At 45.5% G+C, this 18436-nt stretch overlaps 1 protein-coding gene across 6 annotated transcripts in view; it reads right to left on the bottom strand.

Moving 5' to 3' along the window:
* DLG2 (discs large MAGUK scaffold protein 2) overlaps window positions 1-18436 on the bottom strand; it is a 959957-nt gene that overhangs the window by 270165 nt on the left and 671356 nt on the right. For all 6 annotated transcript variants that reach the window (XM_044442340.1, XM_044442334.1, XM_044442335.1 and 3 more), the window contains one exon: window positions 2057-2181. In XM_044442340.1, the coding sequence (XP_044298275.1) occupies window positions 2057-2181 (125 nt within the window). The remainder of the gene's footprint in view (window positions 1-2056; window positions 2182-18436) is intronic.

The raw sequence follows: 18436 nt of genomic DNA, 5'->3' as shown, positions 1-18436 counted from the left end.
GTGCACAACCTCAGAGAGCCTCGGTTATTGGGCAGTATAAAAATGAAACAAGCAAATAAAGCCGTCCAAATCACTGGGCTTTGCACCATCTTGTGGCAGCAAATTCCACAGTTTAATTCTGTGCTGGTTGAAAGGGTTATTCCTTTTCAGTGTCCTGAAACTTGAACAAACAGTTGAATGGGATGAACCCACTGCACTCTGCTATTATGGGAAATGGGGAGTTTACATCTCACTGTGCTTTCTCCTCTTCTGTGCCATGTCTCCCCTTATTTCCCTACTTTCTAACCTGATCAGTCCTAGATGTTTCAGCCTTTCCTCATAGGAGGTTGGTGAACCAGAGGTTTCACCCCCTTGATTATTTTAATCACCCTTCTCTGCACATTTCCAACTCCACAATACACTTTTTAGATGTGGCGGCCAGAAATATGCACTGTATTCCAAGAATGGCCGTACCACAGATTCAGATAAGGGCAGTATGACAGTGGCAGGCACGTGCTCTTTCACATTCCTGATTTCGGCCAATACAGAATTTTCTTGTTTTCACAGTGGGTCAAACCTGTATTGAGCTGTCTAGCATGACCACAAGATCTCTTTCTCGATCAGTCACTGCTACCTAAGATCCCAACAATGCCCCATCTATGGAATGCGCTCCCCAGAGAGGTCTGCCTGGCACCATCGTTATTTGTTTTTCGGCACCAGGCGAAGAGCTTTTTATTGAAACAATATTTTAACACCGTTTAATATTATCTATAGGTTTTAATTTCCAGCCAGAATGAATCGGGGTTTTTAATTTGTGTAATTTATATTTTTTGCATTTGTATTGGGCACTATGTTGTCTATTTATGTTTATTTATGTAAGCCGTCCCGAGGCGTTAAGCGATGGGATGGCATATAAAAACTCTAAATAAATAAATAAATGTGAAATTGGGATATTTTTCCCCTTGTGCATTTATTTAGACATCGAACTGTATTTATTTCAAGAAAACATTTACTGCCCCCATTTCCCAATTCTGAATTCATACAAGGTGATTCATCCACTAGAAACTCACCACCCGCAAAAACCACAGACCAAATTGAGAAGTGTGCAACTTACATAAACTCACAACTGGCCTTCCATCTTATTTGTAGATATGTTAATCACACTTATTCCCATTAGCTTTGATCTGACTATGCTGATGGAAGACATATCTCAAGACACAACTTCAATGTTAGAACCCCACAGCACAAACAGATGTTGATGTCAGAACGCCACAGCAGAAACAGCTTCATGGGCAATGACTCTAACATCAAGGGAGTAACTTGATGTATCTCAACTTTCATATTCTCAGATGACTTCACAAACCATTGGCACATGCTAGGGCCCTATAAAACACTTGAGGCCAAGCTGGCTTCTTAGGCTGGGCAATTGGACGCTAGAGGTGGGTTGGCACAGCACAAGAAGCCATGGTGAAATCTTACTATGGTTGGTTTGCTGTGTAGTCTTGACCTAGTTCTGGAGCTCCAGCATGGTAGGATTAGTTTTGTTAAACCATGGACAGAATCAATGGTTTGTTCCGTATTTCACTGTGGCTTCTCTGGTCATCTGGACCCAGAAGTGACATTTAACCATATGGAAACACCACAGAGTTTCCTGGCAAGAGAGTCTACAGAAGTGGCCACTCCTGCCTTTGACCTTTACTGCCCTCAGAACTCAAGCAACAGATGTGTCATTGCTCACTTTACTCCCATTGGCCAAGTGATGTAATCATCTCCCAGTTTCCTTTTGGAGAAAGGGAGACAAAACCAGAATAAAGAGAGGAAGAAGGAGGGAATTGTTGCAAAACTGATAAAAATCTCTCTGGGGGGCTGCAGTAGCTGGGAAGTGCCACAAATATGCACGTACACTCAGGCATGGGGAGGGAGGGACCCACTGCAGGATCGCAGTGGACCAATCAAGGGGAGACTGCTGTGGTTCATGGGCAAGAGTAGGGAGAGGACAGAAATTTTGCTCAGGGGGACTGCCGGGATGCATGGTGAGGCTGGGAGGATGGCACGGGGAGCATGGAACATAAATTACCTGAGTCGTCCATCCTCTGCTGCAGCTCCTCCTGGTATAATCTTAGTAATAAATATTCCAGGGTCATCCCCGATGTGCGGGTTATCTGTTCCTCCTGCAATACTGAAGCCCAGACCAGAATTACCCTGAAAAAAGGAGAAAAAGAAAAAGAAAACACCGTCTGTTACAGAAAGATCAGCCGCCACAATCCAAGTTAGACTGTTTAATTGTAACTTCAAGAGCATCTGGCTGGTTAAACCAAAGCTTTGGGGAACGCTTGGTCCTGAAATCAAAGTAATGGTGAGCTTTAGCAGGAAGAGCAGATTCTGCCCACAGAATTTTAAGTGCCATGTATTGATTCTCTCCCATTTGCTAAAGGGTTGTGCTGTCTTGGCAGAAGAAGCTTTTAAAGTGCACAACTTCAATCACCCAAGTTGAGTTTGTCATTATAAAACATCTCTTGCCTTTTCTAAGATAATTTGTAGAGGGATTTCAGCTTCTTTTCACACTATTTCAAAAGCACCTAAAAGATAAATAAATACTTCCTCAAGGGTTTGCTAAATTCCTTTGGTTAGAAATGCTCTTTCAAGGGACAGGGTGGAATTCCATGGGGGACCCTTTCCAAGATGAATACAGCCAAGGAATCCAGCCAGACTAGGCACTGCGGGACGAGGCCCCTGTTACTCATGTTCCTCCTTGGTTTAGGTATTGGGGACAAACAGCGTGTAAGGGAAGAATGGGATGCAATGGGATGCAATGGGGGAAAACTTTGGTTCAAAACAGTCCTGTCCCTCCTGCAGGGCAGAAATTCTTGCTTCCTGGAGTCTGACATGTGGGCAGGAGTGATGTGGGGTAGGCATCCCTTGGATTTCCTTGGCTTGGCTGCCTGGACTGCGGTCTGCTTTCCCTCTGCCCTAAATCCACTGTGCACTGTGTGTTTATATGGGCGTCTGGCAGGAGCTGGGCCTAAGCGAGTCTGCCAGGCCGGCTTGCACACACGCAGACCAAGGCCCACAGATCCACTGCGGGATTCTGCTTCCACACAAGTGACTTGCAGGCTTCGTATACTTAGAATGAAGTAAGATAAAGTAACATTCCCCAGCGTCTGTGGACAGACTCACTTCCTAGCTAGGGCCAAGGGCATGATTGAAGTCCATTGAGCACGGGAGAGCTGGGTTCTGCTTGGCTCTTCACAACCCTAGAAGAAAACTGTTCCGGCAAAGCTGTGGACAAGCCATGGAACAATGGACCAGTATGAGAAACTGCGATCGGTGTTACTTCTTCTAGCCAGGTGCTTCCTGGATCCAGAATGTCCCCAAATGCCTGACAAGGCCCAGGGAACACCCGCCTCCTTAAACTATGGAAAGAAACCTTTCCACAGGTTTTTGGACAACTAGAGTGTCTTCAACCAATCAGAAACACATTTCTAGTTGGCACCTAGAAAGCAGGAAAAAATCCAGTAAGAAGCCAGGGAAGTTTAGAGGAGGCTGAATTCTAGGAGAAGGAAGTCTGTCTGTCTGTCTGTCTGTCTGTCTGTCCGTCCATACAGTTTAGGCTTTAGCTAACAGATTATTGCTAGCTTGTGGGTCTTTGGAGCTGTGCTGACCTTCAGCAGGGAATTTCTCCTTTTGGCCATATTCTTTCTTCAGTTTTAAGGCTGCAGCTCAGCATCACTTCCAATCCAGCTTTTTGGGGCTAGAGTTCTGGTTCCCAGAAAACTTGGAACAGACTTAGCTTTCCCCCAGCTAGTTTTGAGACTTTGCAGTGGGCTTGTTATGCCACACAGAACACACATTGCTATCTGCAACTTTCATAATTTATCCTCACTTGTCAAGGTTCAGTACATTCATTATGCATGCAGGATGCCTCGAGAGGGAGACCCCCCCCCACACCCCTCCCCCCTGTGAGTTCTTGCAGGCCAGCTCCTGGACATGAAGGTAGCTATCACTAAACCAGCCCCTTCCAGTTGTCTTGAACTAGTGAGGTTCACTGTCCAGAAATTAACCCGACTGCACCTGGTTGATGAACAGCAATTAAGCCATGAGCTATCAAAGAACCAGGACCACCATTCCATCTGAAAGACTTAGCCCTACAAAGCAGAGTGTGACCCATAGCTTAATTGTAGGCTGCAGAAACAAACAAACAAACAAGAATTTTATGGTTTCCAAATTCTGGGCCAAGAAAGGCTGAATTCTGAGTTCCATATACAAGAAGCATATCTGCATGAAGGACTCCCTGGAGAAGAGCCTAATGCTGGGAACAACTGAGGACAAAAGAAGAAGGGGACGGCAGAGAATGAGGTGGCCAGATGGAGTCACTGAAGCAGTCGGCGTGAGCTTAGGTGGACTCTGGGAGATGGTGGAGGACAGGGGGGCCTGGAGGAATGTTGTCCATGGGGTCGTGATGTGTTGGACACGACTTCGCGACTAACAACAACAACCTATATGTCATAATCAACTCTGACTTTGTGAGTCATGGGGAGCAGCAAGGATATTTTCAGAACAATACAGTTGCACCACTGCCACTGGTAATCTTCTTCTCCACCTCCCCAACTTCTAAGGGCTCAGCAAGCATAGCCATGCTTTCATGAGGTCTAGAAAGTCTGTTACTTTCAAAATTATGCTGGTAGAACTTTTCAGGAAATTTATTTCTGCACTGTACGCTGTGCAATTCATTCAAGCTGAACTTGCCAAAGTTCTCCAAGTTGTATCATGAAGCTTGTTCCAACTCAAGTCTGAACCTGATCATGAATTTAGTTTTTTTCTTTACATGTAAATCACATTTATTACCATGAGTATTTTCCAAGAAATGTGCACCAATTATGCACTGTTTTGATATGGACAAAATCTGCTTCCCTGAGTCAAGGGTGTTTGCACAAATGTATGAAATGTGCTCTGTTTGAAATGTGTACATGCTGCTGAACACATTTTTCCTTTCCATCTCCATGAATCACATGACAAGCTTGGAAATGTGCAGACTTCAATCATAGATTGAACACAGTCTTAAATGCAATCTGGATGGTGTGGGCTGGGCAAAATTCTGATAAAAAAAGGAACAGAAATGTTCAAATGGAGATAATGACCATCTAGTCCTATCCAGTTTCACAGCTCTTGGTTCCTTCCAGCAGAGTAGGCACAGGTAGTAGCATTTGGCATTTTTAAGTCCCTCTCAAGAGCTGTTTTGTGTTTGTGTTTTGCATGGTTTTGCTGCCAATTCATTTTGCAGATCTTATGACTGCACCACTGAAAATACAGCGTTGAGCAATGGTGGAGCAAGAAACCAGATGCATCCACCAAAATGTACAGTAGCTAACTATAATCAAGCTTGAAATGTTTACACAGAAGCTTGGAGCACTTGCCAATCAAAAGATGACTTCCTCACTATATTCAAAGTCTAAATTAAGAAATACTCGACTGTAGGAAGGCCAAAACCCTCTGCCTGGAAAGCATCTATCCTTCCCTGGTCACAGGAATAGGAGCTCCTGTCCCCCACCTTCAAGGCTGGATTCATAGGTAGCATGTGATAAATAGCCACTCATCCCAAACTGAAAATGCAATTTGCTCCTCTGGACAAAGGTACCAAAGGAGAAACTGGTTCCTAAAGCATCATGACGGGTCTTGGTGGGTAAGGGGCATGTACCCCAAGTTATATAAGTGTTGTAGAAGTTTAAACCTGGTCTATCAGAACTTAAGCATCTACCAGCTTTTGCATTTCCTGATTGTCCCAATACAGTTCTAGGCTCAAAAAATGCTAAAAATAGGGCAATGTTACAGATTTTTAAAGAGCACATGAGATAGCGAGGAGGACAAGTATTCGGTGCAGTGCCAGCTCCGTGGTTCCTCATATCCATGAGCAAGACACCCTCCATCGTGCAGGTTGCTGTTTCTGTGCCATTGTCACCCGCTGCTTTGGCCCCTCACTGACATACCTGCTGGAGAAATCCTTTGCCGTGGAGAAACTAGAGTGCCCAGAGGCGGCAACCCCAAGGAGCCGGTCAGGAGATCCGCGGGAGCCTGGGCCCCCAGGGAGATCACCACTAGACCATACCCACAGGGGGAGAGGCATTTTACTTATTTAGTATTAAATTTATATCCGCAACCAACTGGTCCAACAGGACTCTCTAGGCGAATTACGGTTTTGCCTTTGAAGCAGAGGTTGGGTGACCCCCTAGCTCTGGAGGCATCTCAAGAGGCATGACAGCAAAGCTGCTTTCAGAAGCGCTCAACTACATGCCATGAGCAGAACTGGGCATGGAGCCGGGGGTCAGACTAGATGGCCTGGGGGACCCCTTCTGACTCGCTCTCTGTTTCTGTATTATTATTATTCTTCTATTACGCAGGAGAACCGACGGAGACCAGGCTCTCCTCCCAAGTGAGGCTTTGTCCAGTGTACCAAGCATACTGCAGCTGAGCCTTGGGCGCGGCTTAGGAAGCTCGGACCAGCTTTAGCCTGGCCAGTGCTGGAACAACACTGTTCTCTCGGTTCCGGGGCTTTTGAGCTTTGCCTTGTGATGGCCCTCCGTGTCTCGCGATGGCTCCTCTGAGCCTTGTACTCTCGCTTCTGGCCTGTATACTGTGACGGCTTGACTGGACATTGACCCTTGCCGGCATCTTGATCACTCCTGCCTTAGTCTGATTCCCCACTGAACGGAACTGTGCTTAGCCCGTTTCATCGCCTTGCCGTTTGGATTGCCCCAGAATTTGCTCCAATGCTAACGGATTCAGCCATGGCTGGCACTCATCCTTTTCAGAAACACAGAAACAGAGCGAGTCCGAAGGGGTCTCCTGGGCCATCTAGTATGACCCCAGCTCCAGCCAGCTCCACTCACGACAGGCCTCCCATGTGCATGCCGCCCTTTTTGCTATCGATGCGACCCTTGCCTGCTTGGCAGGCAGAGAGCCAGCAGGCTCCACCCACCATCCTTGTTGTCTGGGTCCAAATGAGGGGCAGGTGAAGAAGCAGGCGGCAGTGCTGGAGGGTAGGGACAGCTGTGGGTGGCATTGGCCAGTGGGCTCTGCTGGGGCGCAGGCTCTCAGCAGGTGACCCACCATGGCCTGAACTGACAGGACGATGAACAATTGGGTCCTGGATCAAATCAAGCCAGAGCTCTCCCTGGAAGCAAATATAGCAAGGCTGAGGCCATCCTGCTTTGGACACATTATGAGAAGGCAAGAGCTACTAGAGAAGATAATCATGCTGTAGAAAGTCAAAGCCAGAACAGCGAGACCAAATAGCCAACGGAGGGACTCCATAAAAGAAGCCTTAGCTCTGATTTTAGGAGAGCTGGGCAGGGCTGTCATGGGTAGGACTTTCTGGAGGGTCTTCATTTGTAGGGTTGCCATGAGTTGGAGATGACTTAAAAGCTCATCACAATGACAAATCCTGGCCCTGTTTGGATGGCTGTGGTTACTGGCCGCAAGATGGCTGTTGATCTTACCCCTTTCTTAACAAAGCCGTGACTCCTTTGGAAGGCTACATAGCACTGGGGGCCTCATGATGGACGCCTGGACACTCCCATGAACATAGCTAGGAGTGGCATCACCTACACCTTCCAGCCACCACTGGATGCTTGTCTGTGGGCGCCTTCCAACCCTAAAAGCAGGGCATCCTCTGCTGCAGCCCCCTCTGGCCTTGGCTCCCAGTGAAGATGCGTGTCTGGGAATGTGGGGTGTGTGGCAGGAAAGATGGCAGTCCCCCAAGTGTACCCCAGATGAATCAGACCTGGTGCTATATAAGTAAGCAGGTCCATTCCCAACGGATGCTGAGGGCAGCTTACCCATCTCCACGGATTCCCTTAAATTTCAGGCCGTTCATCAACAACGTTTTCTCAAAGCTAGTGGTGCTGCTAAAACCTCTGGAAGCATATAAATAAGTCAGACATAGCCTACTTTGTCTGACCCAGTGGCTTCTCCAAGGTCCCACTAGGCAAGGAGCCTCCCATCCTCCCCCTCTGTCCCCTGGCTGCCAGATTTTGTAAGTCGGTATTGCTGACATACGAAGGGTCTCCTCCATTCCATCACAGCAGGAGCAGCTTCTCCACCATGGAGTAAACACCATCGATCAAACAGATTGCAGCTCAGGGCCAATGTTTCCTCTTATGAGGCTTTGCATTTACAAGACACGCTCCTTCTCCCAAATCAATTACTCAGCCACCTTCCAAAGGAAAAGAAAACCAGCAGGGATGGGTCATGAAAGAAAGCCAGAACAGGAGTGGGAAAGCAAGGACAGAAGAAGCTTTCTGCAATCTCTCATCATTTTGCCATCTGTGGAGGCTAAAGGAAGTGATGATGATGGTTAATTAAATTGTTTGATGCCTAGCCCAGGAAAAAAAGACTCAAGGGATCTCTTACTATAAAAATTAAATCATTCAAAACTTTCCAGTGATTAAAACCAATTACGAATAAAATACCTTGAAGCACTAAGGGGGCAATCCTATGGCCTCCTGACATTGTCTGGGAGGCCATAGGAAGCTTCAAGGTCTTATTATCTTAAAGCTGGGCCTCCGAAAGCTGAGCCACCATACCACTCCCTGCAGCCAGCAGAGGAGAAACAAAGCCAGCTGCCCCTTGGACAAGGTTACAATCGGGCCGTGGAGCAAGAAGAAAGTGGCCTGTGAAAGGCTGGGAGGGAAGGAGGCTGGGGCCAGAGACTTGCAGTCATCCCAGTCAGTGTCCTTTCCTGCTGCCCTTGGGACTGAGACAGGACGAGCAAGCCTGGCCACCTAAAGGAAATGCAGGAAAGATGGTCCCCACTGCTGCCTTTAGCTTCTGCCTTTGGATGCTCACATCTCTGAGTTTAGACACTTACAGAATCCGGCGTGGGGGAGGTAAGACTCTGGCCTAAAACAAGTAAACTAAAAAGTTCATAATCCGCTGATTGGAAATAGAGATGATGAGCTCCAAAAAAGGGTGCTCTTAAAAGCCCAATTCTACAAAAGAAGGATTGCTTCCCTTGCTCCGAAGAGTTAGTCGGAGATGCTGCCTGCTCCGTTGCAGGCAGTCCAGAAAGCGCCTCACTGGCTTCTCTCCAAGGTCAGGACAGAAGAGGTGCTTTGGTGGGCTTGGAGGTAGGAGAACAGACAAGCCAAGATATGTTCATATATGTTCCAAAACCATTCCCAGGAAGGCAGTCTTTATGGAGAACGGTTTCTGCACATCACTTAGACATTCCTTTAATACAAGTTATTTATACATACTTCAAAATAAATAAGTGGGGCTAATAAGTTCCCATTCCATCCTACTTCTCTTCTGGTGTCTACTGAGAAAATTCTCTCCCCCCACCATTCCCCCCCCCCCACACACACAAACCTGACCCTATATTCACCAGATGCTAATTCTTTGCATGGAGAAACCCACTTATTATGAAACTTATTAAGAAGCTTGTATGGTTTAGAAAAACACTGGGACAACCTGGCCCAGACTGGAGGAATAATAGGAAATGGACCATGGCGATTAGTGGAAAGAGGCAGCATTCATGTGCCGTGAAAGCAACATCTAATGGAGATGATCATCTACATCAAAAACTGATTACGTCTCCAAATGTGGGGCTGAGATCCTCAAGGCACTTAACATTTATGTGTGCCTCGCACAGCAATCAATAGCGCCTACTCAAGGGGAAAAATGACTTTAACAGATGAAGGAAACAGCTGAGTAATCTCCACTTTCAAAGGGAGTTTAACTGCCTATTGAATGGTATTGGAGATTTGCCTTATTCCAAGGCTCTGGCCCGTGATCTATTAAAATGATTTGAAAATGAGAAATCATTTATTTCTACTGTGGCAGATGCACACTCCTTGGGCCTACTTTGCTTTTGCATTTTCTGGATCAACAGCAGAGAGAAAGGCTTTCTTTCTCAGGGGGGACTTTCCAGAAGTCATTTGTAAAATTAATAGCAAGAGGAGGTGTCACACACACACACACAGACAGACACACGAATAATAAAAGAATTAAAGACCTGGGTAGAGTCCCATTTTCCTCTGTGGAGGAGTGCAGAGTGCATTCCAATGGAGCCAAGCTCAGGGAACCTAGGTTCCGTTTGGATACCAGGAAGCATTTCCTGACAGTTAGGACCCCGAGGGTGTGGAATGGGCTTCCACAGGAGGTCTTTGAGGCCCCATCGGTGCGGGTGTTCAAGGATAGGCTGGACATGCACATGGTGGGCGTGTCGTGAGTGGAGCCGGCTGGTGCCGGAGGTCAGACTAGATGGCCCGGGAGACCCCTTCTGACTCGCTCTGTTTCTATGTTTCTATCCCACTGTTGGTGGCCAGTTTGCAGGGGATGCTGTATGAGGTGAGACCGGGGGAACTGGGTCTCTTCAGCCTGGAGAAGGGAAGACTCAGAGGGGATCTGTTGGCAACATACAGGTATGTGAGGGGGTGTCACATGGAGATGAGTAGAGAACTATTCTCCCTTGCAGAGGAAGGCAGGACGTGCTCCAATGGAGCCAAGCTCAGGGAACCCAGGTTCCATTTGGATGCCAGGAAGCACTTCCTGACAGTCAGGACCCCGAGGGTGTGGAACGGGCTTCCACGGGAGGTGGTTGAGGCCCCATCGGTGTGGTGTTCAAGGATAGGCTGGACATGCACACGGTGGGCATGTCGTGAACGGAGCTGGCTGGTGCCAGAGGTCAGACTAGATGGCCCAGGAGGTCCCTTCTGGCTCATTCAGTTTCTATGTTTCTATATGGTTATTAGGCATTGGCACATGTATATATGCACACCAAATCAAGCAAGCATTTCTGCTATTAGTGAGGCTCTCTGCTCAGACCAGTTTGTGGTATACCTTCTCTTTTTTTCTTGGTAAAGAAAATGCCTCACTCCAAACAGAAAATGCCTCAAAAGAATATGCCTCAATCCTTTTGGCCATGGATTTATACAATGGATTCTTGTAAAGCAAATAGTAGCATCTTATGCATGTTTGGCTGCCCATCTTGCATAAATGGAACACTGGATTTCTGATGCCATTTGCATGGCATTTCAACATCCAGAATTCTGTCTGGTTTTTTCCCAAATGCTTCTGAAATGCTTTGCCCAGCAGGATGTGAAGATGACGGCCTAACAGCTCAGTGGAATATTCAAATCCATGCTCCTGATTACTGGCAGCTCTGGGTGGGGTGTTGGGATTTTGTTTACTCCATTATGCCTGCGTTTTGTGGATTATCAGGTGTCCTTCATTTCTATATCCACTCACTGAAGGAATCACATTGTATTCCCCTTCAGAAAATATGCCAAAAAACTGAAATTTATGCCACTTCACCCAGCATGTTACATTTTGTGTATTTTTGTTAGTTCTGCTTACCATCAATGAGCACAGCACTCACAAAAAGTGTGTGTACAACAGAGATTTTTTTTTTAACACAATGTTAGCACATTTTCCAGTAACGAAATTTTGGGGCCATTCCAAAAAGTTTTTTTTAAAAAGCCCAAGTGATTCCGAAGGTAGCAGAATGTATGCAGTTCTGGTTGCCTTTCTTGAAAAAGGGCATTATTGACTCTGAAAAGGTGCAAAGAAGAGCAACAATATGATCAGGGGGCTGAAGTAAATCCCCTCACCGTGCATCCCGACCATTCCCATGGGCAGCCACAAAAGAACACCTCGGATAAGTCAATACTGGCAAGTCCAATGAATGACTGCAGCTATGTCTGTCCATCAGAGAAAAGAGGATAAATTTTACCACTGGGGGGCAGAATTTAACCTGGCCACCATTTCCCCCAGATGTGGAACTGCTGTGTTCACATATCCCTTTCTCTACTTACTCCACAATATAGATCTATATGGGGTGATTTCCCCTGCAGTTCTGCTATCCTTGGCCAAGTTAAGGTTTCCTGTTAAATTAGATGTTACATCTTCCCTCTTCACCATTTCACTCTATTCTTGAAGCTCCACCATGGCAAAACCTTTCTCACCTGAAAACCTTTCCCCGACCCTCCAATCATTGAACCCATAATGAACCTTGTATTTACTCACAAAATTCTGAGAGTACAACCTGATTAAAGAGATGTTTAATTGATTCAGTGTGAATTTTGGGTGATTAATGTATACATAAAATTTGCTTAAATTTGTACATGGGTGAACACTAATTTCTCTGATGCAAGGAATGTGCTGCATTGAAGGTGCAATGCTATGCACATTTAGAAAGAAAGAGAATACCCTAATCTGTGGGTTAAACCGCTGAGTTGCTGGGCTGGTTGATCGAAAGGCCGACAGCTCGAATCCGAACACGAGATGAGCTCCCGTGCTTCATCCCAGCTCCTGCCAACCTTGCAGTTCCAAAGCATGCAAGTAGATAAAAAGGTACCACTTCAGTGGGAAGGTAAACAGCATTCTGTGCAGCTTGGTATTTAGCCATGCTGGCCAGATGACCACGGAAACCGTCTGCGGACAAACACTGGCTCTCTCGGCCAGGAAATGGAGATGAGCACCGCCCCTTAGAGTCAGGCATGACTGGACTTTAATGCCATGGGGAAACCTTTACCTTTTTACCATTAATCCTTACAACTCCTAGTTGTTGGCTGGCTGGAATATGCTGGGAGTCACAATCCTGTTTTCAGTCTAAACATGTGTTGGGTTATGCCTTTATTTTACCTTTGGATGATATGTTCATGTTATTGTATTCATGCATTAATTCATGTCATTTCTACAATGCCCAACCGCCTAAGTTCACAGCATGCTCTGGCAGTCCTAGGGGGTTCACAACATGATAATATAAAACTATTAGCCTTCAAGAATTCAAAACTGTTTGAAAACAAATTAAAAAATTAATAATAAAACTATCAGGGACTGAGAAAAATCAAGCTGATTCATTATCTGAGAAATACAATTGAAGCCTCCCACTTTTGGCTTCTCCAACACCCTTTGACCTTTCCTCAGAGGACTTGTTTTCTCTTCCACTGATCCCACTTTGAACCCATTCCACAAGGGGCGGCATAGAAATGTTTTAATAAATAAATAAATAAACTAGGGTGCAGTACTTCTCCACAGGACTACACTGTAAAAGTTCTGCCTGACAAAATGCAGCTCGTTTCTGTTGCCTCTCCCCTCTCAACACACTTCAGACTGCAGATTCCTTCGTGCAATGACCCCTCTGTTTATGCTTACTCCGTAAAACATCAGTTGCATCCTTGGTGCTGTAAACATCAATAGATCCTCTCTCCAAATTAAACATTTAGAATATCCTAGAAACATCCTGCCATTCAGGGATGAGGTGAGAGTAATTATTTTATGAAACTTTAAACCTGGTGTCAGCCATACACCTGCAATGATGAAATTGCAAGGAGCACACAACACGGAAAAAGTAGGGCAGACAATCAGCAGAAGGCAGTCTCGTGGTACAAATATAGTCACTCAGAGCAGTTGAGAGTTTTTAGCTTGGAGCACCACACTGCGCTGGTTACCTGAAGGAGCGCTTACATCCATATATGCCCAGCTGCCCCCTGAGATCAGCGGGAGAGGCCCTTCTCCAGGAACCCTCCGTGAAAGAAATTAGGAGGGTGGCTACTCGGAGGAGGGCTTTCTCAGCGGCGGTGCCTAAGTTATGGAATGCGCTCCCCAGAGAGGTCCGCCTTTTTCGGCGCCAGGCGAAGACCTTTTTATTTAAGCAGCATTTTAAATGTTAATACTATTGAATTTTATCTGGCCAGGGTGGCTTATTTTATATTGTGTGTGTGTGTGTGTGTGTATATATTAATGTATATATTTTAATTTTTATTTATGTGGATCTAATTTATTGTTGTAAGCCGCCCCAAGGCTTCAGCGAGTGGGGTGGCATAAAAATGTTTTAGCAAAAACTAAATAAATAAAAATAAGTGAGCTGGGTTGGGGATGATTGTGGACTGCCATCTTGAAACCAATTTGTACGATCAGGGCAAACTGGAAGTTGGAAACTACATAGTTTCCAATAAACTACATTTCTTGTGTTTTATCTTGTGTTGTGAGCTGCCCAGAGGTGCTGTGGCACAACTGGGTGTCATACAAATGTTTTAAATGAATAAATAGTTCTAGCATGGTTTCTGCGAATTGCATGAGAGCTACCTCACTTTCAACGAGCAGAGTTTTGCTTAGTGGCTTTGTTTTGGTTCTTACATGCACCAACTGCAGCTTGGCTGTGAGCTGGTCTGAGTGCACCGTGATGAGTCAGCACCAGCTTGGGCCAATAAACACTGGAAGACTGAATCACGGAAATCTGATTACTACTCCTAGTAGATTCCTCCCAGATCCCTACCATGAGGGCTGTTTCTTTCCTGAACCCCCACTTCCCAAGATAGATCCTCACAGCCGCACATAGGCTGATATTTGACCAGAGCAAATGCACAGATGGTATTTCTGATTGCATGATATTTGTTGCATCTTGCTGCCTTACCATGATGCATAAACACACGCTCAGGCTGAGAAGGGAAAGTGAGCCATCATAGAGAACATTCTTGAAGAGGGATGTTTGAATGTTGCATTGGGCAGAAATACTGGATTCCCTTTTTGAGAAGCTTTTGAGGACTGTCATCTAGGAGTGGGTGAAACTGAAGCAAATGAAATGGGACTGAAAAATGGCAGGACTTTTTAGCTGAAAGTTCTCTATGACAGTTGCTGCGGCTTAGGAGCTGCATGTAAATGAGGGATGAAAAAGCCAAAAATCCACAAGATGCCAGTGGTCAGGGGAAAGGTTGTGGTTAGGGAAGGGAGTCTCTCCATCTGGGGAACCCACTTTCCCAGTTGAGAGTTGATATGACTGCTTATCCAGTGACCACCCCCCCCCCAAACACATATGCTTGTAAAACACCCATATGCCATTTTTTCTTTGAAGGGAAGTAAATTGGATGGCATTAGACAAACGGAAATTTCAGGATAATTGTGCACAGCGGCAGAACAATATTTGTATTGGAAATGAACCCAGAAGATTAGCCCAGAATCTCTAATTGCACATTTTTCAATCTTTGAGACTCTCAGCAAAGCATTTTCATAAAAGTCTCAACAGCTTCAAGGAAAAGGAAAGCTCTGCTATTACAATTAGTGCATGCATTACCAGGTACTTTTCATAATTGCAGCTAATCTGAGGCTTCCGAGGGAGGTGGGAGCAGAGAAGGGAAGAGATTTAACTCTGAAAATGTGTGTATCAGCCAAAGCTCTCACAGATGTGTCCAGGTTTGGAATGTCAAAAGTAAATAGCAGTTCCCCAAACCATCTGTTGAAAGTTCTGTCGAAATCTAACCAGCTGGTGCCGAGCAAATCATGCAGGAAAGAAGGGCAAGCTTTTACATACTATCTAATGATGTTAAGAAAGAATGTATTTTGGTTACTCAGGGTATCCTAGCTCCCTTGTTCTTTACAACAATCCTGTAAAGGAAGGCATTTCTTGGATTCCTTGCAATACCAAACATGAGGAGTCTTTGCTTTGCAAATTCATTTTAAAGACAGCTAATCACATGCTTCTGAACCAAAGTTTGAACTAAAACTTAGTTATTCACAGTTCTACTTTTGCAATGGAGATCTACAATAAAGAAATGCACACAGGAATGTGTATACTGGGGACGGGCGTGCAATAAAATGCATATACAGTGGTACCTTGGTTCATGAACTTAATTTGTTCCATGACTGCTCATGAACCGAATTGGTTGCGAACCAAGTCAAATTTCCCCGTAAGATTCAATGTAAATAAAGTTACTTCGTTCTGAACCATATGTAAATTTTTTTTAACCACAAAATATGAAACAAAGGACGGTATGAAGAGAGAGAACACTAACCTTGCTTGGAGGACAGGAAGGTGGGTGGGGAGGAGATTACTGTTTGGAGGGAGAGCCTGCGACCACGATCTCAACTAGGGGAAGCTGCAACCACGTGTCGGAGCAGGGAAGAGGGCCGCGTTCGTGTTCGTGTTCGTGCAAACACGCTCCTCTTTCCCACTCGAACACACCCTGACACGTGGTCGCAGTGTGGGGAAGACGGTTGCGGTTGTGTTTGCACAGGGAAGATGGCCATGATCGTGTCCATCACACGATGAGGAGTTCACGAATGAAAGCAAAATTTTGCCAAACTTTCTGTTCGCGAACCAAATTGTTCGCAAACAGAAGCATTTGTGAACCAACGTATTACTGTTATCAGTGAAAATAACATCGAACACCTACTGAAATGATGGTCCTGCCAGCACACACACACACTGGAGAGGTGCGCTGGCACGATTAAAAGGGCAGCGGCAATGAGTCCCTAGGGTGTCTTCACTTGTTTGGTATTTGCTGTTCTGAAAACATGCCAGGTAACAGAATGTGGAATGTCAGGACCCTTTTGCAAGAGGGGGGAGGAAGCAGCAGCGGCAGGCATTCCTTCACGGGTGGGTGGTTTGAAATCTGAAGTTTCTGGGAGAAGGGCTGATTTATCTGATCAAAGCAGGTACTAGACCCCAGAGACATCTTGGGGTATCTCCCAGACATATTCCTCACTTTTATATTAGCAGCAACTATGCATGGACAATTCTTGGCTTCTATCTTTCTCATTTTCCCCATCTTAAGGTAAGTTCATTTTGCACATCTCTAGTTCCAGTTCTGTTCATTCCAAACAAGATTTAATAATTATTGTTTTTAAGTTCACATGAAAATTCATAAGAATTTTTGTGTACTTTCCTAAGGCATGCATATTTTATGCATTTGCCTACTTCAAACATTTTTTACATTTTTCCAAATATATGCATTTTTATAACTTTTTTTGGAATTGAACTTCATTACAAAATTTGGAGAAGTACTCATTTCAAAAGATAACTTGGTTTCATTTTGCATAGTGGATCAAAAGTACATTCACCTTAAAATGCACAAGAAATGCATTTTTCACCCATCTCTACCAACAGCTATGGAATACACCAGGAAACTCAGGCAGGAGAATTCTGGCCCTCATGCCCTTCCTTTGGACTTCCCTTTGGCACGTCTGTTCGACTAGAATGGGAACAGGATGCTGGACTAGATAGTCTTTTGGTCTGATCCAACAGAGCTCTTCTGGAGCTTTTATGGTTCATTCCTAAATCCATCCTCAGAGTCTGCTGAACAACACAACTAGATTGGTGAGGCCCTCATGTTTCTGGACCCAGTACAAACTCCACTGAAGTAGTTTTAAAGTAGTTTACCCATGCAGGGAGCCAGCCTTACCACAAGAAAAATCCAAGTGTAAATTGTCCTAGTGCAAGAAACACGAGAATGGATATAAGTGCCCATAATCCAAATCTTTGCTTACAGCAATTACTTTTTATAACACCTTTATCACTGGGGCTGGAACAGAGTTATGGCTTACTTTACAGAATACTGTTTAAAAGTGCTTTGGGGCAGTGCAATTTATGACACGGGGCTGGGAGCTCTCTGATGCTACCCAAGCTCTCCTGTTTCACTGCTGCACGTTAACAGAACAAATGCCAAGGTCACTTGGGTTGTGAAGGCAGAAAGTCAAAACCCAAATGGAAGAATGTGGGTGAAAGAGTGGATGGGATGCAGGAGGGCAGGATTCTGGATTTAGCTTCTCCATCATGAGGCACTGCAGGTGAGCTGTACTGCAAGCAATCAGCATGATCTGTCCACCAAGCAGCTTCAGGATATTATGAGAGAGAATCTTTCAAGAGATTTTTCGCATTAAATATCTCCTAAATTAAGGTGCTCATTAATATGAGGTTGTACCAGTGGAGGGTCTCCCTGTTCAAGGAAACAAACATGGTGGAGTCCCATCTACCTGTCATCTCCTGAAGTTTCCCTAGATGATTTATATGATTTTACCAGAAAGCTCCAGCGGCTGCTTTAGAGAAGGGTAGAGTGGAGGAGTGGTGTTAATTCTGTGTTGCATCTGGACATTTCCGGAGCCTTGGAGAAGTCCTCTGGAGCCAGATGGGGCACAACCAGAGGTCCCTGAATCCCATTTTTGTATGAGTACAACTTGTTATGATCACACACATATACATATATGCAGAGCTTTTTTTGTAAAAAAAAAAAAAAAAAAAACGGTGCCAGAACTCACGTCTTGGGGTCACACTTTTACACAATGGTCGCCGCCAGCGGTAAGCACTCAGCGCGCGACCACACGACCGATCCCAAGCCGAGCAGCGTCCCAAGCCGAGCAGCGCCCTCACAATCAGCGCCGACAATCAGCGCCGACGCACAAGCAGCCCGCAGGCACTAGGTTAATGATTTCTGCTGCCGACCTGCTACGCCCAACAGGGCGATTCACAATCACTTGGGAAAATCCGTCAAAAAAAGGTGCCAGAACGCCGTTCCGGTGTGTTCTATGACAAAAAAAAAAAAGCCCTGCATATATGTGGGCCACATCCCATTGCGGATATGCTAGCTGTTTCCCACTGGTTCCACACAGAAGCTCTGAAGGAAAAGCTGACACATGTGCATAGTTTCTCTATGGGATCAGGAATGGCGTGGGGGGGGGGGCAGAA

The sequence above is a fragment of the Varanus komodoensis genome, unplaced genomic scaffold, assembly GCF_004798865.1.
Source record: "Varanus komodoensis strain SLA01 unplaced genomic scaffold, ASM479886v1 scaffold4, whole genome shotgun sequence".
Taxonomy (NCBI): domain Eukaryota; kingdom Metazoa; phylum Chordata; class Lepidosauria; order Squamata; family Varanidae; genus Varanus; species Varanus komodoensis.
This window is presented reverse-complemented; position numbering and strand designations above follow the sequence as displayed.